The sequence below is a fragment of the Symsagittifera roscoffensis genome, chromosome 5 (assembly GCF_963678635.1).
Source record: "Symsagittifera roscoffensis chromosome 5, txSymRosc1.1, whole genome shotgun sequence".
In the NCBI taxonomy this organism is placed as follows: domain Eukaryota; kingdom Metazoa; phylum Xenacoelomorpha; order Acoela; family Convolutidae; genus Symsagittifera; species Symsagittifera roscoffensis.
The window spans coordinates 37116061-37143817 of record NC_087066.1 but is presented as its reverse complement, the minus strand read 5'-3'; the positions used below and the strand labels follow the sequence as shown (position 1 = coordinate 37143817).

At 37.1% G+C, this 27757-nt stretch overlaps 3 protein-coding genes across 4 annotated transcripts in view; all 3 read right to left on the bottom strand.

Moving 5' to 3' along the window:
• The window catches only part of LOC134847015 (suppressor of cytokine signaling 7-like), a 210250-nt gene that overhangs the window by 30470 nt on the left and 152023 nt on the right, over positions 1 to 27757 (bottom strand). The window lies entirely within an intron of this gene.
• Positions 701 to 24741, bottom strand: LOC134847012 (sericin 1-like). The gene is made up of 10 exons (XM_063864494.1): positions 24505 to 24741; positions 23899 to 24116; positions 21300 to 21496; positions 20896 to 21009; positions 17504 to 17703; positions 16758 to 17088; positions 6694 to 6756; positions 5288 to 5623; positions 2650 to 3060; positions 701 to 1756 (listed from the first exon to the last, which is right to left on the bottom strand). Exons 1-10 carry the CDS (start codon positions 24616 to 24618, stop codon positions 1224 to 1226), a joined length of 2517 nt encoding a protein of 838 aa, XP_063720564.1. The 5' UTR covers positions 24619 to 24741; the 3' UTR covers positions 701 to 1223.
• On the bottom strand, positions 24831 to 27418 carry LOC134846181 (uncharacterized). Its single transcript, XM_063863430.1, has 2 exons — positions 26708 to 27418; positions 24831 to 25618 (listed from the first exon to the last, which is right to left on the bottom strand). The coding sequence occupies exons 1-2, from the start codon at positions 27325 to 27327 to the stop codon at positions 25195 to 25197; spliced, it is 1044 nt and encodes a 347-aa protein (XP_063719500.1). The 5' UTR covers positions 27328 to 27418; the 3' UTR covers positions 24831 to 25194.

The following is a 27757-nucleotide window of genomic DNA, read 5'->3' as shown; positions in this document are numbered from 1 at the left end:
GAATAAAAAAGCTGCAGGCTGCACGAAAAAGCTTACAAAAATCAGTTTAAAAAAAATAGAATCGAACCTTGGTCATCTGCTTAATCCTTACGACACTTGCTAACTGTACCTGTATGACCAACCAAATAATTGGCGTAGATATAAGCCATGTGCTCAAAAGCAACATGCGTTATTCTACATATGCATAAAATCAATACTCTTAAGTGTCTGTATTATTGAGTTCAACCAACAAAATTTCTTCAAGAAAAAACAAAAACAAATCATCACGACCTGTAAAGGATACTTCACTACGTTCCTTGACACTTAAAACTCAGCAAACAACAAAAAAATTTGCAGAAAATTTGTTTGCATTTTTCTTTTGATTTGTTTTGCTATCCAATTTTTGAAAAAACTGTGAAAAAACTTATGATTTATTTACTTAAATTCTAATTTTTCGTCTTTCCTCTCATTACACACAAAACCGGCACAAATTTGATTAACAAAACGTTTTTATAAAGAATTTGGCCGGAAATTTCTAAGATAGTTTAAATTGTGTATTTGTACTGAATACGGCTTACTGTATATGAAATTTTCTCTATGCATTGCATAAAAAAGTGGTAACCCGGACGCAAAAAAAATCAAAATTTCGCAAGCACAAACAAAAGATCGAGTCAGTTGAGATCTGTCGGTTCTGCAAATAGTCTTGTCAAGCAAGAGAATCTATTGCTTAACATTTATTTCTCATATATTTCCCATTCATATTTATAACTTAAGAAATAATTTACACCAATATACATCGAACAAAATAACGCAAAACTTCAGATACCAGAGTAATTGATATCTGTAATTCTGAAATCTAATCATGGATCTTTAGCTTGAAATTGCGACAATATTACGGGTAATTTTTTAAAAAAATAATTTACATTAAGTAGTCTTTAGTAAGCTACAGCATGCGCACCATTGTTTTGGCAACGGGAACAATTTTATCAGAGACTTACATCTATAACTGCCCCAGATAAATCAGTTTCATCATTACTGCGTAATTATTAAACATCTCAATCTACTATAGCACGCACACGCACAACCCAAACTAGAGTTTTTTCAGTTGAACAAAAACATTCGAAGTTTTCGTGGACTGATTCCGGTCTTAGCTAATTGATGTTAGTTTAAAACTATTCAATTGAGCCCATTAAGCAACTTACTTTCCAATTTTTCATTTCAAGTATTCAAATCAATTTGTCTTTTCACAGATACATTCCATCCACAAGGTAGTCGTTATGATCCCTGAAAAGCTTTTTAAGCAGTTTTCGTCTACTGTCTCCTATCCCTGCTAATGATGGATGGGGGTAGCTGCTGTATCCATATCTATACCAGGAGTAACATCTAACAGTAAGTAATACTGAGAAGAGAAGCAATACAGATACTCCTAGAACCAGAGGTATTCCAGCAGACAGCTCCATTCCAGTTCCGGCTCCAATTCTCCGTCCAGAGGCTTTGCTGCCTCCCTCCCCCTCTAAACTTTCACTGTTCATATCGTCACCAGATGATTCAGCACCATTTCTATTATTTGAATGATCAGTCGCATAATCGTGTCCCCACTTATTTCTATTCCAATTAGGGGAGGGCTCCACACGAAGATAGCCCGAATCATCCACATCATAATCATCTCCCTTCCTCGAGTAGTCTGCCTGCGTATCTCCAAAAGAGTCTGGCACCAATGCCGGCTCCTCCACACTCAGTCGCCTTTTCTCCTCATACAGATCTGGACCAGTCTTGCCTAAAAATAAGTATTTCAAGCTTCATTCAAGGCCATTTATTCACCAGGAAAAGGATCAAGTTTCAATTTCATCGGGTCCGTATGTTATTTTCTCAGGTGTTGATTAAAGGAATCGTAGCAATTTGAACCAACACATGGTTCTGTTAAAAAATGTCATGAGTGACATTCGAATCGTCATTTTGAATCTCCGTCTTAACTCAATTTTTTATTAGAGTTAATCCAGGTAAAACAAATGCACATCGTACCGATCAACTGGCAAAAAATTCTCAAAATATAAACCCAGTTTTATTCAAAACAGAATGCAGTTTAAACTAATCATTCAATAAATTTGATCTCTACGAAAAGCAGAGGATCTATCACAGGGTGCGTATCTTGTCTATCGATATTTTATTTTTTGTTATTTATCACAATTCAGATAGTCATTTTGCAGAGCGAAGCTCTTTGTTTTAGCGAAATGTCGTCTTTGCATCTAGAACCTTTAAGTGGTATCACTTCTTCAGCGAAAAGCGGTGGTAGATCTGAAGCTAGAGGTCAAGTGAGAGCTAGTCCTCACACATTATCACAATACTCGATACGACAATTTCTACGCGAACACCGTGAGACTATGCTAAATGACTGGTTCACTCGTTGTTGTTAGCCCGATATTTAAGCGCCTCTGGGCATGCTCTCGCCGAGTCTAGGGAACGTCGCGGCCAAAGCCACATGCCTACTAGGGTAAGGGAAGTTGGGTTTTGGGACAGGTAAAAAGATGTAGCGCTGTGCGGAGTGCTGGACATTGCGTGCGGTAAGAGAGGACGTTCGAGTCTATGTAGCCGGATTTAAAAAGTTATCAAGGCAGGTTCTAAGAGACTAGTTCTCACAATTAAGTTCGCACGGACAGCAGAATTACTTGCCTTGTACATTGGATGAAGACGGACCGTAGCCGTGATGTATCTGCTCCCAATAGACTGGTTCCTCTTTCCTCATACTGTTACCACCTCCTTTCTTCCCTGTCGATTTAGCACCACGATCACCCATTACAGAGGAAAAGCCCCTTGACCCAGCAGTTCCTCGGCCACTATCACCAGAGGAAAACCTCTCTCGTTCTCGATTTCGGGTGGAACTCTCTCCCCAAGAAGAAAGTCTTTCTTCATTCTCGTCGTCTTCTGAGCTCCAGAGAGACTTACGATTTTGACTCTTGTTATCGATATCAGGTTCGGACCTGGATGGTGGCATCTGTTGATTTGAATATTTATCGTTCTCATTGTTTGTCCATATTTTCCTTCTTTCATTGAAACTTTCTCGATTTGACGCGAATGTTGGGTCTGAATATGCGAATATCATTTTTGAAAGAAAATTGGACAAAGCACAAAAAGGTCCCAACACTAACAAATTAAACGAATTTTTAAATCATATTAGATTGAATTAAAACCGTTTCTAACCAAAACATAGCCAACAGACAGTAAAGATTCAATGAACGCAAGGAAACAGAAAAAAAACAGACTAGTTTTTTTTTTTGAAAAATTTCAACTTTCGAAATTCTAAGTAAAAAATTCATATGCGGCATATATTTGCTACAGTATATGACTTAAAACTCTTTAAATTCAAAAACAATTTACGATTGACTTTTTGGTAAAATTAACACAATTTGAAAAACTAGATCAATGGGTCAAGTTTATATTCCGCTGGGAAAACTGAAAACAGCTTTCGAAATAAGAAGTCGATCATGTTTTTCACGACCTTTACAGTTCTGCTTTTCAACAATAGACTTTGCCTTCTGTTTAACAAAAAAAAATGAAATTTAAAAAAGTCAGAATTCAAACCTCACAAAGAAATCGGAATTCCAACCGCTATTTTGAGACTTCTTCCTAAAAAACCATCACGACTTGTATAAGACATATAACTGAACCAATAGAACATAGCTAGTCAACTAACAGTTGGAAAAAAGCAATGAACGCAAGGAAACTGGAAAAAAAACGACTTGTGTTTCAAAAATTTTTTCTAAAAAAACAAAAAATCAGAAAGACTTTATAAGAGTACTCCGCAGGAATTTCAGAAAATTAAGACCAAAGTCAAAAATAGAAGTCATTCATTCTTTTTCGTGACCTGTACACTTCTTTTGATCGACAGTGGAATTTGCCCTCATTTAACAAAGTAAATGGACCTTGTTATAACAAAGAAAGTGAACTTAACTACAGTCAAACTGCAAGAGACTCAACAGTCAAACTGCAAAAAATCATCTTTGAGGCTGAAAATTTCTAAAAAACGTTTGAAGAAAAAACGATCAAGACTTAACATAAAAAAAATATCAAGATAAAACACAGGCAAACACTAGCGAGAAAACGACAAAAAGCAGCTAGAAAAAGTAGAAATAAGACTCGACTTAGTAAAAATTCGGTTAAGTCTTGAATTCGATCTGCGACCTAGAGATAATGGGTCTCAAATACTGACGACTCACCCACGGACGCTTTATAGGCACCAAACACCAGCCACAAATAAATCAGAGAACAGATGCTAAGAAATTTCCAATGCTACAGATCGTGATTATAGCAAAAGTTCCACCAAACAGTTGAACACTTTCAATGACACACTTTTGTTTGCAAGTTAGGTTGGACAAAAACTAAGGTTCTCACTAAAACACTACGCTCTCACACTCGTTAGTGTAAGAAAGCCATGAAGATCTATATACGCGAAAACCACTTCTTTCACTTTTTTGAATTTTCAAATTCTGACGAAAAACAAATGACCACTTGAAAGCTCTTTGATCTTTCTAAGCTTTCAAGATTGACACCTTTATCATTAAACTCCAATTAAAAAAAACTGAGTCAAAAGTTGTTGTTTTTATAACGCTAGAAGTGCTGAAAATAAAAATCCATTTTGAAAATGAATTCCATTCACGTTGTTTCGCTCCATTCGTGCTTTTATTATTAAAGAGCGCAAAGTACCTTCCTTTTAGTAATTAATTTGAATTGAAATTGAAAAACCCAGAAGTCAAACCGCGAAAAATCAATGAACACAAAAACATGCCTTACAGTCAGTAGCGTGCCGAGGGGGGGGGGCGACCGCCCCCGTCCCTCATTTCTGGTTGCCAAATTTTTCCAAAGGGGCCCCAGTTTGGTATAACTTTATGACATCCATTTTTGCTGAACATCAAAATTTTTCTTAAGGCACCCTTGGCGCCAATATCATTAATTTTGAGGGGAGGGAAGGGGCGAAAAAACTTTCAAACAAGTACCTAAAAACTTTTTTTTTAGCCTGTTTTTTGAAAAATTTGCATTCGGCGCAGAATATTTTTCACAAATTAGGGCCTAAAATAAAGGTCAGCAAAATTTTTCGAAAAGCCGCCGCCCTTCCATTTCTGCGCACGCCACTGCTTACAGTTCTTAGAACTTCAAGAACTATTTATGATTGACATTTTTTGATGAAAACAGTGAAATTTTAAAAAATGAATCAATGGGTAAAATTTCTCCAGCAGGTTTGATAATGACAGTTTGATTCCAAATTCTCTGACATTATTATCATATCTGTTAAAAGTGCGTCAAGCCTACTTACTACTTGATCCTCGATTGTCAATCACTGATTCCTTTTCCATGCCCGTCTCACCCATCCTTCTCAGATCACTACTTTCCCTCTCGCCTTCTCTTTCCGACGACTTATCGTTTATGTCACCCATATTTGAACTACTGCTTGAAAACGATCCACACACAGCCATACAAGCTGACTCAGTTTCAAATCTGTTCATATCTGGCGAACATATTGAGAAGTGTCGCGGAATACATCTACCCTTTCCCCCTGAAGATGAAGAAGACGCGTTGTAGAAGTAGTTCACCTCCGGTGACCTTGAGCAGATGTCACTTTCTTCCATCTCCGGAGGAGTGAGACAGGCTTCTACAAAATAGTCAAAAATTACTACTCAAAATTAGATTTATTAGTTTTTATTACATGCATTCTAACCAATAACTTATGCAGGTAACTACATCTAAAAAGCGCAAAAAAATAAACCGTGGAAAAATCAATTTAAGCGTGAACATATTTTACTTTTCCTATAAAAAAAAACGAAAAAAAGCCATCACGGCCTTTATAAGAATTTGAACTACGTTCATCGATTCTTAAAGATAGCCAATAGACAGTGGAAAAGAGTCAGCGCAGGGGCGAAACTCGGATGTTCTCGAGGGCGAGCAATTTGTCGACCTTTTTTTTGATCAACCAAATTGATTTTTCGGACACTCCCAGAATACTATAAAGACACTATCCTCACAAAATTTTTTGCACCACAGGCAAATTTTTGAAAAAAACTTTTGGTGCGCGTTTCCCTTCAAAATTAGAATCTATTGGCGCCAAATTTTAGGGTTGGTCAGCCGCAAATGAATACCACAATATAATACGAAAGGGGGGATTCCCTGAATGAACGCAGGTAAACTGAAAAAAAAGGTACTGACTTGCTTAATGAAAAAAATCTCAACTTCGGATTTCCAAGAAAAAAATAGATGGCCTTAAGGCTCGTTTAATTTCAAGAACAATGTATGATCGACATTTTTTTTGATAAATTAACCCATTTTACGAAAACTGGATCAATAGATTAATTTTTTATTTTGCTGGTAGATATGAAAATTAAATTCCACTTCGTTAAATTGATCATGTTTCTCGTGACCTTTACACTTTCGCTGTTCGATGATGAAGTTTGCCTTCCTTTTCTATTAAAGGCAAAGAACTGAATTTAAAATGAAATCTTAAGTTTAACCGCGAAAAATAAAAATTGGGCGTGAACAAAATTTAAAACTTTAACAACTTGATGACGCAAGATTTTCATTGCGATATCATTTGCATTAGTGGAATTATGAAGCTTTTAAGAGTCGATGAACATCTTTCTAGTTCCACTAATGCAAATGATATTGCAATAAAAAACTTCATCTTGTTGGCTTTTAAGAATTGAAAACAAGAAGCGCAACTGAACTTACTCTGAGCGACCTGATACATGTCCATTAAAGTCAGCATCTCCAGTCGCTCCGAAGAGATGAACCCTGAAACAAAACAACAATACGATCAACAGAACGGACAGTTCTAAAACGACCTTTGTTATTTCGCTTCAAAATTCTCGCGACATAAGTTACTAGTAGCTCGCTTCGTAAAACAATTTTTGGTGGTTTTGGTGGCTATACGGAATTACAGTAGGCGGGAAAACTAGTAGGAGTGTTAATATTGTCTCGTGTATGTGATGTGATGTAATAACTATTTCAGGTGGGGTTGAATTTATCTTATATCTTACGTTGTCTTCTTCAATGGTAGCAGGATGTCGACCTCTGGATTCAAAGCCCCACCTGTTTGGGCTGCTGATCAGCCTTTTGAAATATGGAAAAGTGAAAAATCAATTTGGGAATTAGTGACAGATCTCACAAAGCCCAAAACGAAACTATTGTGAAAGAAGTGCTGGAAAAATGGTGTTTTGTGTTTGGATTCCCAGAATCCTTCTACTCGGATAACGGAGGCGAATTCGAAAACCAAAAATTTCGCTCTATGTGTGAAATGTCGAATGTCAAGGTCAAAAGCACCCCAGCCGGTAGTCCCTGGTCAAACGGGACGTGTGGGAGAAAATTCGATTGTCACGGAGATTTTCTCAAAAGTATGAGAAGGCGGTGATCATAGCAGTGACGAAATCAGTTTGCAGCATGCAGTATACGCTAAAAATTGACTTGTTGGTTGCAATGGATTCAGTCCTTATCAACTGGTCTATGGCAGGAATCCTAACATTCCCGGCGTTGCCCACAACAAGCCGCCTGCTGACGAGAATGTAACCTCTTCGACCATTGTTGCCCAACATTTATCCCAGCTGCGAAAGTCCCATATCGCTGAAATCGACGCTGCATGACGCTTGTCTCGGGCAACAAGATTAAAAACTCGTAATGAAGGCGGTCCGTTCGAAATGGGCGAGTTTGTGTACTACAAGAAGCAGGAAGAGCGTTGGCGTGGACCAGGCAAAATAGTCGGCCTCGATGGACGTTGTTATCTTGTCAAACACGGTGGCAGTGTCGTAAAAGTTCATTCTCATCGACTTAAAAGAGCTCCTCGTAATAAAGGTGAAAAAATTCAGTTCCCAACTGAACCCGCGGTAGTTCATCTCAACTCTATCGAAGAGGAAAATGACGCCAATGACTTGTGTAGCAGCACATCTGTTCCGGATGAAAATAGCCGGCTTGACGTGGAACAGCTGTCCGATTCAGAATCCTCCTGTGACCATGAGATGGAACCATTTTCTGCTTCAGAATCACCTTATGACGATGCACAAGCCGCAACAGAGACGAGTGATCCAAACAGAGTACTGATAGTAATCTGCCAAAGAAAGGAGACCGTATTCGTTTCCTCGCTCCTGGACCAGCTGGCGAACCTCTTCGCATGATAAAATGTTTCTTTGTTACGGATAATTCTACTTAAATACAAATGAGATATGTTTAAAAAGTGAATTTATGTCTGTATTAAAACATTAAAAACTGACTGAGATCATTCTCTCCGCCGGAGAGAATGAACATACCAAGGTCAAATATAAATTAACCAGTTAAAGTAATTTAAAACTAATTAAATGAAATAAGAAGAATGGTATGATTCGCAACATTCCCCTTAGTGGGAAAAAAATAAACTACTAAACGCTATGGTACGTAACAGGATAACTAACCCTTTTCTCTCCCTCAAGGAGTCCAACCAAGGGATTGAAAATTGAGTACTGCCCCATATAACAATGAAATTTTAATGCTCCGAAGGAGTGACTGATTAGATAGATGTGATAGCACAATTCATGATTCCGGCGGATTATAATCAATGACTACAAAAAGTAGATAGATTCTAACTGCACTGTAATGAAGTACTAATAAAAGTATTAAAGTCGAAATGCGAATTTTTTGTTTTAGATTAACTGTCCCCTTCCATAAATTTCTCTAACTCCGCGTTGAAAATTTCACTATCTAAATCTATATAGTTTTCCAAACTATTCACGGCATCTCTAAGGGATTCGTCAGTGGAGATAATAGAGATTTGGTCTGAGGACGAGGAGATCACTGAGTCGGATGTACCTTCTTCTGATTGTAAGTCGAAAATAGGGGTTTGAATATCCGAGGGATTCCTTGTAATGGTTTGTGTAATGGTGCCCGAACTGTCATTTTCGTCCAGAGGTATTGGTTTTTTCGCGGAGCCTGGTTGGTTTTCGTTCTCATCTATAATATCTATGTACCATCGTTTACCATAAAACTGGGGAGGTCCGACATTTCGACTCGAATGTCTTAATTTAAAGTCATTACCGGTGATAATAGTCTCCTTAGGATGCCTTTCCTCAGTAATCGCGTTTTCATCAGAGGAGTCTTCTATCTCGAAGACTGGAAATTCGATAGGATTTCCTCCCTCCGATTCCTTCGTTGTATCCAACGGAGCGTTTGGTCCCTCCGATGTCGCAGTAGTAGGAGGTTTGTTCGGTGAGTGTGAAGTAGTTTGGGTGGCTGGTTTTATACTGATTGGACATTCCGCTGTGTCCGACGATTGAAGTTCGTCTAAAATCTCAGGTTTTATATTAGTTTGATATGTTTGAGGATCTAATGATGAGGTAGGTTCTTCGTTAAAAATGGGGTTATCCGAAATGAAACGTTCTCTTATCATTTCCCTGCATGGGAAACCACCCGCGATCCACTCCCAATCACTAATGTCAGATGTATCCGACGGAATGAACATGGATTCGTCACCTGCTAAATATCCAGTAATAGACGTCGAGGCTTTATTTCGGGTTCGTTTTGACTTGTTGGGTTTAGTTGGTTGGTTTATCCCTGGGGACCTAGTGGAGACCGGGGTAGGAAGCTCTATTTGTCGTCTCGTTTTAGGGCCTAGTTTCCGCGTCTGTTGGGGCTTTGTTTTGTTAGTCTTTCTTGAAACTACTTGTAAATCAGTGTTAATAAAAGAAGGAAAAGAAATATTTCCTTTGAATGAACGGATTGTAGAGGATTTAGACTTTGGGATGGCGATGTCCAATTTTCTAATGATTTTTCCGTCGGATAGTTCGACCGTAGATTTTGTTGAGTTTATTATTTTCTGACCCAATTGTTTATAGAAGGGATTTCCGTTTATACTTCCATTGGTCTTTCGGAGTAAATTACCTTTAAACGGGCTGTTTAGAGACACTCGGGAACAAGAAGGTTTTGAATCTGCAGGATGGTCTGAGTCGTACCCTTTCTCAAGTGGTGACTGGTTCTTCTTTGGTACTAAACAGTCTTTGTACCCGTCTTCTATCCGATCGTCCGCGTTCCAGTCAAGGGCCCTTTCTTTGCTTAGGATTGACTTTCCTTTGTCTAAAAATCCACCGGATAAATTACTAGATGCCAATTGTTCCCAGATCGTGTTCGGTATTCTATTAAAACGTAATTCGAATGGCGAACATTTTATTTTTGATTGGAAGGAAGATCGTAAGTTCCAAATAATTTTCGAGATAGCGAATTGTAAGGTAGGTTTTTGTTGTTCTAGTGACATTACTAATAATTTAATTTTTACAGTATGAACAAGTTTTTCTACAAGACCGTTGGAACGATGGTCCCCGGCTGTACAAAATATTAATTTGATATTAAAAAAATTACAGAAAAATTTAAAATCCTGACTAGTAAAACAGGATGCGTGGTTGACACGAATAGAGTTAGGAATCCCATGTAGGTAAAAATAATCTTGAAGGAATTCGATTACCGTGTTTGATGACGTTGAAGATGTAATTTTAGATGATGGAAATTTTGAGAAACGATCTATACATAATAAAATGTATTTATTCTTTCCCCAATTGTTATCTAATGGGCCGGCGAAATCGAGGTTAAGTTCCTCATTGGGTTCGGATAAAGCGGGAAGTTCGCTAATTTGTGTGGTGGGTATAATGCTTTTTATATTCTTACCAGTTTGGGTGGATTGTGTACAGTTAATCCCATGGAAGTAGATCTGTCGATTTATGCGAGGCCACCAAATATATTGTGCCAAGTATTTCATACCGAATTGGCCAGGGTGGGATTCGTGTAATGTTTTTAAAACGGTGTTCCGGAGTGTAAAAGGAATAACCAATTTTCCATCCATATATAATAATCCGTCGGATTCGTGAAGGTCTTTCGCAAATTGGTACAGGTAACGGGAATTTGCATTGATGCTTTTAACTTTGTTCTGTAGAGCTTTTACAATTGGGGTTAGCATTTCGTCGTCTTCCGTTAGTAATGCGACCAACTTTGCGTTAAATAACGTATTTAGATCCAAAGGTTTTTCAGGTAACTTGAGATTTTCTCGATATTTTGTTACTAATTTTTTTGTGTTCTGAAGAAATTTGGAAATCGATTGAGACCTGTATTCCGGAGGTAGAAGGATTTACTACAAATTGGTTATAAGACATATTTACACTATTTATAATTTTAAAATCGGAAGGATTACTAATTAAACTACTATTAAGAATTAAAAAATAAATGAAGGCTGAATTTGATAAAATGATTTTGGTAGGGTCTGTGTTTGAAAAGTCCGAGGGAATGCATTTGGAGTTACAAAGTTCTGTTCTATAATGTTTTTGATTGCAAATTGGAATGGAAGAATTAATGAAATTCAACGCTGTAATTATTACGTGATTTCGTAATCTCATGTAATTGGAATTTTCCGAAGTTGAACTAATTGAATTGCGTAATAAATTTTCGTTATCCAACGGATTGAGTGCTTTATATAATTTTTTGGTCGTTGCAACTACGAATTCTTTATCGTAATGTGATGGGGGGATTGCCTTTCCCGAAGGGGATCTTGAAATTAGGTCAGTAAAACCCATATCTTTTCCCGCTAAATGCTTTATAGTAAAATTAAATGGTAAAAGACGATCTACCCATCTTGTCAATCGACTATGATACGTTTTGTTTCCGTGATTAGGTGACAGAGCGAAAAGGAGAGCTTTGTGGTCGGTAATAATTTCAAATTCTGAGCCGTAGAGATAATTTTTGTAATGATCTACCGCCCTAATAACTCTAATTCGTTTGTTGAATATTTGGATTCGTGAGGATTTAAAAATCTTGAAGCGAACGATACTGTTTTCCAGTCGTTCCCGTGGAGTTGTTCGAGGGATGCACCTAACCCGTTATGTGAAGCGTCAGTTTTTACTCTCGTGGATCTTTTAACGTCGAAGTGAGTGTTTTCTGTAAGATTGACTATTTCTAATTTTATCTTATCGAACGCTTTTGTGTGGACTTCATTCCAAAAGAAAATTGACTTTTTGTTTAAAAGAGGTCTTAGCGGGCTTCCGAGGGATGCTAAATTTGGTACGAATTTGATGTACTGATTAGTTGACCCGAAGAATGATCTTAATTCCTTTAGAATTTTTGGAATTGGGATATCTTTAATCGCTTTGGTTTTATCAATTAGTGGAGCGATTCCCGATTTTGATATTTTGAAACCGAGCCATTCAATTTCTTTTTGGAAAAATTTGCATTTCGACCATTTAACTGCGAAATTGTAACTATCTAACGTTGATAAAATTTTATAGACAATTTTCTTGTGGTCGATAAAACTTCCTTTGGAAGCGACTAAAATGTCGTCAAGGTAACAACTTGTAAAAAGAATATTTCCCAGTGTTGAGTCCATGACTCTTTGAAACTCGTTTGGCATATCGCCGAGTCCGTAAAAACCGGTTAAGAATTGATATGTGCCCGTTATATCTCCGCCAACCAAACTAAAACTGCATTGACTGCTAGTAAAATTGTCTAACGAAAGTCTAACTATATGCATTCTTTAGATCTAGATTTGTGAACCACACTTCTCCGGTGGAGTTGTTGGAAAATTGAGCTACTACGTTATCCACTAATTCGTGTATGTTGGGCATCTGGTATTTGTTTTTGTAAATGTGTTGGTTAATAAATTTTGAATCTAAGGCTAGCTTTATTGATTTGTCCTTTTTACAAGTGATAACTATCGGACTAATAAATCTGTCCTTGTCGCAATTTTCTAAATTTTTGATATGTCCTGCAGATTTGAGTCTGCACAATTCTGTTTTTACTGAATCCAGTAAATGTAGTGGGACTCGCCTTCCTTTTAGTTGAATTGGCTTTAGTGGTTCGTGAAAGTGTGTTATTTTTGTTTGATTTTCGATTTTTCCAATCTGAAGGAATAGTTGTTTGAAAGTCTTGGAAATCATGTCTATTTCGTTCTCTTTGTCAAGTGATGTAATTGAATTGATAGACTTACAAGTTTTCTTGTTGGTGTGTAGTGGGTAGTATTTTTGTGAAACTTCAATTCCCCCTTTTGGCAAGTTGTCGTTCCCCAAGATGTTTCTTTCATGTCCTTGTGTTAGGAAGAAGTGGCATTCCTTATGAGACCATCCATTCGAGAAAATGGGAACGATTACTTTTCCAGTGATGTTTATTGCATTGTTCGTGAATCCGCAATAAAGTTCTTTAGTCGCTTGGTCCACTGGATATATCTTCACATAAGGGTCTCGTAACTTCAACTCGTGTAGAACGTTTTGTTTGAGGAAGCTCACGGGGCTAGCTGAATCCACCTGTATATTGAGAATTACTTGGTTTTCACTTCCTAAACCGATGTTTGGTAGTTTCTCCAATTCCTTTCCTTGATCGTCATAGATAGTTGTTACGTTTAATACAGAGTAATCATCGTTATCGTTCTGTCCGGACTCCGTCCATGCGTTGATTACTCCACAGCATTCTCTATTAACGTGGTCGTTTTTTACATCCGGTTGTTCCGAGGGATAATTACAATCTGTATTATTTACAATTTGACTATCCACAAAATTTACATTTTTACGGCGTGATTTACAGAGTCTAGTAAAATGTACTCGATATTTACAAGTCGTACAGGTCGTATCTTTTGCGGGGCAAACCGCCAGATGTCCTTTTGTAAAACTTCCGCCGCATTTCATACACGTCTTGTTCCTTTCGATATTTAGGGTGGGTTCTCTTTTTACATTAAAATGATTAAAAGATTTATTGGAAGAGTATCCGTTGGATTTAAAAGTACTCGTTATTTTGATGTGGTTTGTTATTCCTTTTTCATCGATCAATGCCACATTTAAAGCTTCTAGTGGAGGTAGGGTTTCCGTAAGAAGTTTCCGTTGAATGTCCGAGTTCTTCATATTATTGATAAATATATCTCGGATCCACTCGTCTTCTCCTGTGGGAATGTCACATCTTTTTGCCATTTCTGCTAATGCCCCCCAGAATTGTTCTAGCGATTCTCTGTCCCTCTGTTTTCTATTCAACAACTTGTGTCTTTCGAAAGTTATGTTTGTCTTTCTCACAAAGGCTATAGACAAATTTTCCCAAAATTCTTCGAAAGAAATTTGTAAAACTTTATCTCTCGTGAACTTTTGGCCGAATAATTTCTTTCCTTCGTTTCCAAGGGCTAAATAGAGTATGGATCTGAGTTTTTTGTCTGCCTCTTCTAGTCTCATGCCGTTAAATTTCTTGGTTTCTGACTTAATTGAGGCCATTTCTTCATCGTCGAACCTTTTTTGCTCGCGGATATTTCTCTCAATGCGAGATGTTTTTTGAGCATCTGATTCGTTTTCCAATGGATTTTCTAGTGTTGGAGGGAGTGGATGATATCGTTCCGTTGGATTTAAGAGATTTTCGATATTGATGTTTTCCTTTGCGATTATTGCTAGTTGGAATAAGTCGCTCCACTCTTCCCAAGGAATTGGTGGGTCCACTGTGTGGTTTTGCCAGAATGAAGGTATACCTCTCACGTTTGATTCGTTACTGTTTGACTGCGCCATGATAAAATGTTTCTTTGTTACGGATAATTCTACTTAGTTACAAATAAGATATGTTTAAAAAGTGAATTAATCTTTGTATTAAAACATTAAAAACTGACTGAGATCATTCTCTCCGCCGGAGAGAATGAACATACCAAGGTCAAATATAAATTAACCAGTTAAAGTAATTTAAAACTAATTAAATGAAATAAGAAGAATGGTATGATTCGCAACATCGCACGAGGGCGTCGTGATAAGCAGAGCAGGAAAACGTACAGGAAAGCATAAATCTTGGTTCAATTTACGATATGAGCTGCCTGAGGTTATACAGGGCTCTGTCGGACCCGTGAACCTCGCTCCAAGCTTGCTGGATTGGGAACAGGTCGAAGACGTTATCGAAGCAGCGTTCTATAACCATGAATCCGACATGCACCATGAAGCTAAACAGAAAAAACTGCAGGCTTGGAAAGATCTGTACGTTTACGAGAAGATCCAAGAAGCAGGACAAACTGCGATTACGGTTAGATGGGTTTTGAGCACCAAAATTGACGGTACTTTAAAGGCAAGGCTGGTGGCCCGAGGCTTTCAAGACCCAGATGCCGAAAATGTGGTCAAAGACTCCCCAACTTGTGCCAGGGACACGTTCAGGTTGCTCTTAGCGCTCCACAGTTCGAGTTGAAAGAATGGGTCTCTGGAGCCCTGGATGTGAAAACTGCATTTTTACAGGGAGAAAATTTGAAGAGAAACGTTTTTCTAGTGCCTCCCGTAGAAGCAAACGCGCGCGGATTTGTGTGGAAGCTCAAAAAGTGCGTGTACGGCCTTGTGGACGGTCGACGCTGTTCGTACGGGCTAAAGGCGATGCTATTTGTTGTCAGCAAGTTTGATCCAGCTTTGTTTGTTCATAATTCCAAAAATGGGTCAATTAATCGGTTAATTGGAGCCCATTTTGATGATTTCTGGTACTCAGTTACGCCATTTTTCAAAGAAAACGTTGTTATCCAGCTGAGGAACGTTTTTATCATTGGAACTGAAACGCATCTACTTTGCGTTATCTGGGAGTATTTACCTCTGAGCATGACGGAGAATCCAAGATTGATATGGGAAAGTTTTTGACGACATTTGATGAAATATGCGTCAACCAGGGTGACAGCACCAGTAATCGAGAGCTCAGGACAGAAGAAAGTCAAAAGCAAGGGTGCTACTCGGCAAGTTGCAATGGGTGTCTGTACAAACTCGACCAGATATATCCTACACGTTGAGTGAAATAAGCGGAAAACTGTCTGCCACCGTCGCCGATGTTCTGGTTTTGAACAAGACAGTTAGACAACTGCACTTTTCCGGAGCCACTTTGTATTTTCCGAATTTGGGTAGTCCAGATGACTGGAGAATTGTGGTGTACTCTGATGCCTCACTTAATAAACATGCAGATGTTGAGAAAAAAGGTGTTTATGTCGTTTTTCTTATTAATTGTGTCAGAAACCGCTCTGCACTTATTTCTTGGCGCTCGCAGAAGCTCAAACGGATAGTACGAAGCACCCTCAGTGTCGAATGTATGGCCTGCATTGAAGGAATTGACACTGCTTTTCTCCTACAACAGATATTGAACGAAATCCTGTCTCAGAGAGGGCCAATTTTGGCTCTAACTGACAGCTACACGCTTGTCTCCTCAGTTTATTCAGCGAAAACGGTCACGACAAGCGTCTGGAGCAGTCGTGGTCGAGTGGGTTGGGCACATCTCTCTTAACACGAGGGTCATGCGTTCGAATCCCGCTTCGGTCACGGCTGGAGGGGTCCCAGTGTCATCCGCCTCCTCAAGGTGGGACCGGCTGCGGCAAAATGGATGACATCTCCCCCTCCCCCACGGTTGGTCCTGCACTGAGCAGGCCGGGGGCAAAAAAAAAAACGACAAGCGTCTGCGTGTAGATCTGGCTTATCTGCGTGGCTTCATGGCAGAAAAATGTGTTGAGCGACTAGCGTGGGTGAGTTGGAAGGTCAGTTGGCATACAGACTCACAAAAGCATCAAGAACCAACCGAGCAAAGCTCGTCGACGCGATTACAATTGGAACCTTAAAAATCCAATATATTGAAACTGTTTCTAATTTGATTAATAATTGACAAATCGGGTGCTACTTGACCGACACTCACAGAGCGGTGTAAGATTGTTAATATTGCCTCGTGAATGTGATGTGATGTAATAACAATTTCAGGTGGGGTTGAATATATCTTGTATCTTACGTTGTCTTCTTCAGGAGTACTAACTTGTGAAATGTAAGAAGACAACTTACGAGTGAGCCAGTCCAAAATTGGATGTGAAGAACTGGACGAAGATGATGATGATGATGACGATGATGACGCACTCTCTTCTCTCTGCTCACTAACTCTACTATCTTCTTCAACGTTACTTTTATTTTCAACTTCGGACGCTTTTCCATTCGAATGCACAACTTCATTATGAACAACTGCATCATCTGAGGAATCACTGTTACCGCTTGTGTCTTTCTCATAGTCTGGCTCACTCTCTCTTTCATTCTCTCGGCTCTTTTCACTTCCGTCGGTCGTTCTTGGTCTAGTACGAATGGGCTGCAACACTTCAGAGGGTTCATCTCCGGTTTGCACCTGCATGCAAAGAAATAGGAAAAATAAAGAGATTAAGAAAACTAATAAAAAAAATAAACGGATTCTCAAAGAAAAATATATTTGAATTTCAAGCATCTTTTATTACTGAAATTATGATAGAACTAACCCATTTGGAGAAAACTGGACTCAATTTGCCCTCAATTTAAAGAATTGCTTTCAAGTTAACTTCAAAAAAAATCAAATCCATTTTCCTAAAAAACCACACGGATTAGAAAAAAAAGTGAAAAATCAGAAAACGTTTTGAAAAAGTCTGAGCGATTTCTTTATTTACCGTATTCGTTAATATTAATTCACTGAGGGATCAATTTCAAATAATATTTTTGTAGAGAAACTATATCACAATTGTACCCAGCAATGTTTATCGTGTTACTACGACGTAAAACACTTCGCCTACCTTTGCACTCCCTGGCATCTGATCCGGAAGCAGTGCCATCTTCGCTTCTTCCACTTCTTCGCTTCTGTCACTGCTTCCTCCCTTTGATGATGATCGAGATGAATCTTTTTGTGGCACGTGGTCCTCGCCTTTGCTGTTTGATGTGTATTTGTGATACGCTTTCTCATACTTCGACATCTCGCTTTCATTTGAGCCATAATCTTAACAACACAGAAAATGATCAAAAACCTTATGTTCAAACAATTTGAGTAAAAATGATACTATTGCGCTTTCTCATTTGGATTATAAAAAACTGAAGGCATCTACACTAACTTTGCATGTAACAAATCGCAAAGCAAAAAGCCACATTATAAATCATATATTTCAAAAAATTGCGAGCTATATTGAGTTAAAAAATTATATTATTGTTTATATTAGAGTTGTAACTCTAAAATTATGTTAGAGTGTATATTATTGTGATTTTCTTTGAAACAAATAGCCTTTTTCGTTTCATTTGATGAATTAAAAACGCATCAACTGTGTTAATTTATCACTACTCGAATGTCAAAGCATGCTGTGAAGGTGCTCCAGAAGTCGCACCGAAATTTGCGCTTTAGGTTAGAAAAAAAGAAGGTTCGCATTAATGCATTAGCTTCGCAAGTGTATCACAGAGGCGAAGTTACACTTCGCATACACAAGCAAAAAATATTACCGATAACACTACTGGGAAAAACTGAATGAGTGAAACTTTGAGTCTACAAAACTTCTTTGAGTGTACAAAATTTCTGAAGTGACGCATGCCAATTATGACGCATTAGCATTACCAGTCAATTTGAAAAAAAATTGACACACTAACATGCCTCAATTTATAGAGCAGTCTTTGTAACAGTAATAACATTAAAAAAATTAAATATAATAGAAATGAATTTTTTTTTTTAATTTGAGATTTTTCAAGATAATCATCCCCCACGCGCCATATTAAGTACGGATTAAATCTCGGCTTACGCTTTAATAGCGCGAAATAAATCGCGCGTTAATTGTCCCAAATTGGCCCAACTGGCAATCTTTAAACCCCTATAACTTGACAAAAAAGGTCACAGGTGAAATATCTTTCCAAAATTAAGCAATACTTTTTGAATGATATTTTAAAAAATCCCGTCAAAAATGGCTAGTTAAAAAGTCGAAATTTGTCTGAAGAAAAAAAAATCACCCTGAGCGCAAATATTTCGTTACTTTCATTACAAAAGTCGAAACAAAAATAGTCTGTGTTAAAATCCTTAGCATTGGCTGTACTTAATAGCTGATTATTGATTAAAATGAACTTTTTCAAAATGAACACAGTTTATCGCAACAATATTTGCGTCGCAAATTTGTGTCGCAACAAAATTTGCGACTTAGGTTGGAAAAAAAAGATAGTTCATACTATAACACAAGATACAATAACAAGATATTAATAACTACCACCTATTCCTATTGCAATACAGGAGTTCCTTACAAGGTACAAAAATCGTTTAACCGTTGAATTACTCTCTTACAGGGAGGGAGAAAAATCTCTACTAGTTATCACAGGCGAGGGTCAGATATTGAGAGAAAGAGGCGAAGCAGAGCTTCGCACCACTTGCGAGATCAAACCAATATGATATTTTAATCTTGCGAAAAAAACCACATCTATTATAAACATCTCCAAAATTTGTCTCGAACAATCTTCAACTCGAGAAATAAATCGTCCAGCAACACAGCCACCGGCATTAAAAAAACATTTGTAAAACAATACACAAATGGCAACTGAGTAGAAAACACTTGATCAAACGTCAACTGCATCGAAAACAAAAAAAAATGTCATGAAAAAGTTCTAAAATCTAAAAAAAAGAAAACGTTATGCTCCTCTCCCTACTACGGAAACACACTAAAGAAAAATCTAAGTTTCTTTCGAGCAACGCAAAATTAGGTCACTAACCCAACAAGACTGCTCGTATACAGGGCAACGCCCTGAATGTTCCGACAGCCCCTTAATCCATATCGAATAGTTTTTGGAAGACGAAAATATTGAAAAACTATAAATTTTGGACAATAGGAAAAATCAATTGTAAAAATTTAAGCCATACGAAATTAATACGATGGATTAGCTAACCTCAATTCAATTTGGAACAATTTTGTTGTGCGGGATAATTCGCCATGCACAAAAAAATTCGTATTAGGCGTTCAGCATTATGAAGAAAAACTTCAAAGCGCGCCTAAGATTGTCTAGAGCATGACCAAATTGGCAATTTTCAAACTCCCTCAAACACCCTACGCAAAAGACGATGTAGGTAAAAATCTTTTTGAATTTGATTCCTGAGAGTCGATATCTTCAATGAATTATAAAAAAAAATGTTAAAAACTATTATTTCGATTGCTGAAAATTGACTGAATAAAAAAACACACTAAGCATAAATACTCCTTTTCTTCGAAAGTCGGAACAATAAAATATATGCCCAAACCATTTAGGCCGACCAAGGTTTTTCAGCGAAAATAAAAAAGAAAATCTGCACAGTCAGAGTTATTCAATTTACTGATTACAAAAATGAACCGGGACAGCTTTCATTTGCAACGAAAGAAACGTCGGCGAGGAAGCAACCGAGACGATAATACATAAGCAGATAAATGATAGACCAACAAATTTTTTGAAACTGACAATTTTCAGTTTTAAAAAAAAACAGATACTGACTGGATTCGAAAGTAGGCCCATAGACATACCAGACGTAGGTGTTACCTATAGGTCAAGTGTGCCGGAAATGCTAAACAGTGATTCAAGTGAGTTTGTCATTCTTTTTGTTATCCTTAATAACGTCTATACTCCGATGTGATAACGCCTGCTTATTTCAAGCGTAATAAGAAGAGCATGCCATCAAAAAATATGTAAAAAATCCGAGCAACGCTGATGCTGCTAAAAGGAACAAAAAAATTTTAAAATGTTTTTCCACTTTTTTCAAAAATGTAGGAGAGTTTGATTTGAAACTTTCGAAAAATATATTCAGAATTAAATCACAACAATTGACACGACTGGAAAGTAATAGAAAATCTGTAGGTAAACAAGCGATAGCGATTAAACAAGCTGAAAACTTACCGATTATTTTTGATAGCACTAGGAAAAACTCGAATCGCAGGATCTTTTGAGAGTAATGACTACGCTTACTATGCACCAAGCACGCAAGAGGCCAATATATGTAGAAAATGTGCGTAGTACATGAGAAATTTTTTTAACATTTCCATATTATGGTGAACGAATTTATTTACGGGAAAAGTCTAGTACCCGTTTGCACGAAACTGGCTAATCGCAACGGTCATCACAATTTCTAATTTGATTTATAAAACTATTACTGATATCTGAAAACAATGCAAACTAGTGGGAACTATAGGGCAGTGAAACTGACCTGAGTAGCAACCGAGTTCATCTGACTTGTCCTCGCAGTCCAAGTACCCATCACATGTGTAAGCTAGGGGCACACATTCGCCACTGGTTACACAACGGAACAGTGGGAAGCACTCTATAACCAGAAAACAATTATGAATTTAAAAATATATACTTCATTGTAACGAGTGAGTTTTGATAGAATTCACAATGCTTCTACATTTAAAAGGCACTAAAAATTAAAAAATAATTCGATCACAGATTGCCCATTTAAGATTTGCAGGGCAAGGAAAGAAGAGCAATAATTTTTCAAGGCATTTATTCACAAAGGGAGCAGTTCAGAGCAGACATTAAGAACGGTGTTTATGAAGCAACTGTTTTTCATGGATAATGGTTATTTATGAACATGGAAAATTCGATTCGTACCCCGTCGATGATTCTGTCTAACAACAGATGCAGCAGATGAACTTTTCTTCTTCGGGCTCCCTGGCTTGTCTTGTGAATAAACCCTGAATGCAGACACATACATGGGGTGGTTGTCCTCGAATTCACACACAGACGGTTGTTTGCAGTCGAACAGGACACAATTGGAGCTCTTCTTTGAGAACACGAATAGATTGCACCTAAAAATACGATGAATTCATTTTAACCAGGCACGCAAAAACAATTCTCTGCAAAGAGCTTAACAAGTTGCCGATTACAAGACAGTTGTTTTCATATAAAAAAAGTCAACAGACTGTTGCAAAGGAGTCAAGGAACGCAATGAAACAAAAAAAAATTGAGTTCGAATTTCAAAGTAAAAAATACACAGCTTTGAAGCTGCTCTTTGACTTTCCAGAAAAATTTAATAACGACCCTCTTTTGATAAAATTAACTCATTTTGAGAAAACTGAATCAAACAATAAGCTTTTAATTCCGCTGGGAAATCTGAAAACTAAAAAATCCACTTTGAAACTTAAAAAAAGATCGTTTTTTTGTGACTTTTACAAACTTGCTGTTCTGTGGAAGTAGTGGATTTTGCCTTCCTAAGAAATATAGTGAAATTGAAAAACCCTAAGGTCAAACCGCGAGATATCAAAACTGAGAGTGAACAAATTTTAGGACTTTTCCTGATAAAAAACAAACAAAAATCATCACGACTTGCTTCAATTTTGATACCAAACTCTGCCCAAATTTTTTGGATTTATCTGAGATAATTAGGTAAAATGCTCAGGCAATTACTTTCGCCTTTAGATCATTTCACTTTTCACTGCTTTCTCCATGATCAGGACAGGAAGAAAAAAATCCTCGATCTGTTAAACCTTCTCGTGTGTTGTTTTTGGCCAGCCCAAGTTTCTCATCGTGTTTATTCGACACTGTGACCCAGGGGCGGATTTAGGGGGTAATACTTGTGGAAAAACGAACTCTGACTAAAATATGATCAATATATGAACCATGTGAACTACATTATATAAAATGAACCAGTTCCCAGGCTGCAAAAAAATCGAAATTAGAAGTCAATCACGTTTTTCTTTATCTTTACACTTTTTCTGTTAGATAGTGGAGTCTGCCTTCCTTTCAACAAATGAAAAGAACTGAACTTTGAAAAAAAATCATAAGACAAACCGAGAAAAACTAAATTTGAGCGTGAACAAGTTTTGAAACTTCACAACCTTCATAAGAGTCTTCACAATGTTTAACGAATCTAAACCAGCAACATGATTTGATAAATGCAGCAAAGGGTATTTCAGGCTTTTGACAATTTCTCTTGTTACAAATAGATGCAAGTTTTTGAATTGAATTGTTACGAAAATTGATTTCATCTGAGTAATATCTCAAATGTTATTAACAAGCAGCATTGTAGTTTTAAACTTAATTGATTGTGTTAATTAAATAACTTTGGTGAATAACTTTTAACAATTAAAAAAAAACATTTGAATGCGCCAAAAGACCAGTAAAAACGGGTCGCTTTGGCTTACTTAGTCAAACAGCATTCCATGACTGTCAAGTCGTTTTTTCTTGAGGATCAACATCTTTTTAGTATCTATTTCTGTAATTGTTTTTTCCGTTACAAGCACTAGTTAGATGAATTTTAGCAGTTTGTAAACATATTTTAAAATATGATAAAAAAATCTTTACACCAAATTTTTGCGATTAACTTTTGAAACCAGGCTTGACCTACGATTATCAAGCCGGTGACTATTGTTTGAACAGTTTGATCAAACTCTCGAAGTTTCGCGTTGATTCTAATTCTTTTATTTATAGTTAATATTAAACCAAAAGCTGTAGCACCGAGAATTCAGAGTTTTTAAAGCAACTTTCTAGCATGAGATAGGAATCATTTTATAAATCGAAAATTGAATAGTAATTAAATTCTATTGGTGCCAAAAAGCATGAAAACAACTTCAACAATAAACAACTAAGACCACCGGAATCGGGCAAAATGTAACAAACATAGCCAACAGACATTTATCAAAGCGTAAACGACTGAAAGAAAATCCAAAAAAATTGTTGATTTAAAAAACAGCCAACAGACAAATGGAAAAGTGTAAAAAAAAACAAGGGAACCGAAAAAGAAACTGATTGACACTTTTTTCAATTTCCAAATTTTCAAGGAACAACTATATCACGTTGAAGTTCTTCTGATTTCAAATGGTGTTTATGATTTGCAATTTTTAGGTCAATTTAGGTCAAACTGAAAAAATGCCATTTTTACCCCCTCTAAAACGAAAATTGATCGTTGGTTCAATATCTTCTTTATTTGAGCTCAGGGCGTCGATATATTCAAAAGGGTACAAAAACTTTGCACAAGATGCGAGACTTGGATAAGAGAAAGCCTGGCACTACACTCGCATGCCTTTTAGCACTTTTATTATCTGAGTCCGTAATTTTTTCCAATTTGCAAATGAATTGAAGTCAACTACAAAAGAAAGAAGTCAAACAGCGAAAAATCACAGCAGAAACAGCTGGTAAAACTTTTCTGGAACAAAAACAAAAAACGACTTAAATAAGTTAAAACACTTCGTCCATTAACACCTAATAATACCTTTTCGTTTGCACACATGCGTCTCCGCACGCGTGGATGTCGTCGCTAGTAACCGATCTTGTATCCTGCTCTTTGGGGCTGAGTATAGTAGCATTGCGGGCCAGTGCTTGTTCTATTTTGAGGATGGAGTTGGGCAACACATGGAATCCAAGAGAGGACAGCGACTGAGGGGAGGAGGGGGAGTCTACTGACGGTCCACTTTGGTCACTCAATGTCACCTGAACAAATGATGACACATTTCTTTTAAATTCAATCAAACCGACACTCTCTACTTCCATCAAATGTTATAGCACTAAAAGTACTTCCAATAGCAGAAGAATTAATTTAACAAAGTTGTGTATTTTTTAGTATTAAATTGTAGTAACATTTTTTCTAAGCAGCTTATCAGCACCTTAAATGAATTATATCAACTTTTTATAAAACTAAAACAAGAACTGAAAGAAAGAAGCTTCCGTTTTTCAATCTCAACCTTTCAAAAACAATTCCTAGTAGCATGATACAAAAAAAATGAGACTGAATTAGAATCCTTTAACTACTCAGTTGAATTATTTATAGTTTTACAATTTACTTTAATTCATTTTCAAACCTTAACAAACTGCCACTTGCCTGCACCAAATGTGTAGATACCAAACAGATTGCAAGGACGATAGAAATAGCAGACGAAGAATAGAAAAAGCCGAAACAAGGGCACCTGTGACGAGATAGAAAAGGAGCCATCATAAGTACATTGTGGTTTCGTTCCCCAAAGGGATAAATTAGCCTCCTCTACATCCAACCAAGGTCAGACAAAACGTCAGTTTACTATACCAATCATATAACTAGTCTAACAGTTTATTTCTCATGTGACCTGAAAAATCCAGAAATTAGACAGACAAGCTGAAAATAAAAACACAATGTTTGTTCAACTTATTTAGTGTTAACACGAACCTATATTTAACTAAATATTTATGCATAAAAGCCATATAAGTAGGACACAAGAATATTTTAAAATATTTATAGATATGAATAACGAAATAACGAGTTTGAAACTAACTGTTTCCATGAGACTTTAACTGTAATGACACTGCACAAGCGGATCACCAAATTATAAGGTGCTAACCAACTACGCATCAACCTGTTTTTTTTCTCTTCTTTGATGCACAGCTTCACACGCGCTTTTTCTACAGTCCTTTTTCGTTTCCAGACAGACGTTTAAAATAGCCTTTACTCGGACCTGATATTCTGGCACACTCTAACAGAGAAGCGCAAAAAATATTGAAATACAAGTCGAAATTTCAGAAGCTTGTCAGTTTTGCTCTATGATGATGTAACTAGCATCGCAACATTGCATAGAATTAACACGAACAATACAGCTACATCTATGTTCGAAAATCCAAGCAACAAATTTCTGATGTCATCGAAACAACTTCTTTTCTTCGACTTTCTAACAATTTCCGATTTTCTGACACCCCGATCGGTTCTTAACAGGGATTTATAAATTCCATTTTGTACATTTTTCCACTCGTTCGCTACGCTCACCAACTCACAACAAGTTATATCTGAGTAGTCAAATAGCCTTCGTTTCTTTCCCAAATCCAACTCGCTCCTCTCTCGATCTCCCAAAAGTCTTTCCGTCGCTTGGTCCAGTCCCATTAGCCTCTCATGTAACATCCGCATGTGAGTTAGAGATGCTTCTAATTTAGCTATCTGGGTTTCTGCTCTACATGCACCCTCTTTGCATCTAAAAGTTAGGTTAATTAACTGAATAAACCTTAGAAAAAATTATTCGTTCCGACCACGTCACGAAAAGACTGAAGGAATTAAAGCGTAAGTCCTTTTTCCGCTCAAAAAAACAAGGTCCGGCCGGTACTCGATCAGCAGACCTTAGCACAGACGACGTGCTACCTTTAGACCAAGTGAGATCGAACCTTCAGGTTCAATAATAAAGCAAGTAAAAATAAGTAAAATTTGTAAGAAAATTTGTTTAAAAGTCACAGAAAAAAATAGCAGGAAAAAAAGTCCAGTTCCCGATTATAAGACACTTGCTCTCGGAAGGGTAATTATTTTACCTTGATAGGAGACATTCGAAATATTCGAAATGTAAGACTCATTTCTTAAGTTTGATTGATATCAAAACTGTAGACGGAACTTTCTGTGCCTCATACAAAATCATTTGGTTCCTTCAAACAACAGGCTCTGTTTGGTGCAACATCTAATTGCCAAACTTGGCGTGAAAAAATTTGATTTGCTATTAAATAACTTAACAATTTTCAGTTTTCATAATTTCGCCATGTTTAGTTTCTTTAATTTTGTTTTGAGTTGTTGCAACTGACCTCTGCTACAGCTCTTTATTATTTTTATTTCTCCATTTTTTCATGCCTCATTACTTTTATAATACAAACATCTTTTCGACCTTTCAACTTTCAGAACTGAAATTAGAAAGATCATAAAGAAAATCAATACGCCAAATTAATGAGATACTTCTGTTGCTTACATGAATTAATCCGAGGATCAAGACGAGAGAAAAAATGTATAATTTTCTTATTCATTATTATTTGATAATTACACCAAAAAACATGCTCTACAAAATTTTAAAGACAATGTAGCCCTACAAATGTGGATTTTTCCGATTTTGTAGAAAGTTTACAACTTCAGTGCTAACAAAAATAAGATCATTTCACACAAAAATTACCAGAGATGTTCCAAAATGAGGCTCTTTGAGTAAAATTCACGAATGGAGATCTAGGATGGCCACTTATCAATATGTTATGTTCATTTTCGATGAATTAAAAAAAGCGAGAAAGAAGATAACCGTAACAAAAATACGTACCTCATCCGTGTCTCGGCAATATCCAGTGTGTCCATAGTTTGAACGAACACTTCTTGATCCAAAGAAGCCTTCAATCTGACAGGATGTCCAAAATGATCCTCTTCAAAGCAAAACTTGCACAGCATTTGTTCACCTTCACAATTCATACATTGGAATTCTACTGGAAGAGGTGCGTGATATACACAAATAACCTCCATGCCTTTTTTCAGATATTTATCTTTGTTCGTTTGATTTTTGATTAAAGCCTTGTTTTCTGTGATATTTACATGCCCTCTTCTTACGGAGTCCAAAAATTCTCGGATTCCATACATCGGCGCCAGGCGTTCTAGGTCTATATGATAATTTCTATTGCAAAGAGCGCATTTCACATGCGTTATAGAGCCTGAACTCCTTTCTTCTTCGTCGATTTCCTCGTTATTTACTACCAGTTTACGCAAACATGATATTCGGTTTCCAGGTTCCAAATCAAATGAGCAACCTTCGATCTCTTCATTAGAGTGACGAGAGCCACAAAACAGGTGACCACATGGTAAAATGCGGGGATCTCTCAACACTTCTTTGCAGATGGCACATTCGACAGGCCTTAATGGCCAATCAGAGCTCAATACAGAATCTTCCATATAGTCCCAAAGACGATTTCCCAGAAGCAAACTCAACCAGCTCAATATTAAATATTCTGAATTTTTATCATCTATTACTGATTTGCATTTCCAACCTGAAATTATATTCAGGTCATTCAGTGATATATGCACCTGCCTGGCGGCCTAAATAGAGGATTAAATAACACCAATAAATATGGAAAAATGACCTCACATAAACAGCGTGAACCACCTTTTGGTAAAAGATAACATTAGTCACCTCATTTTGAAAACACAAAACATATCCAATTATATATCAACAAAAAATGGGATTGGCTACAAAATTTATTGCGAATTGAGCAACTTGTAGCAAAAAAATAATAATTTCGGCTCCTCTCTCACTCGGCGGTTAACTGATTTCTGCCCTGCAACTTCATCAATCCGCCCTCAAAAACTCTTGACCAAAACGTCA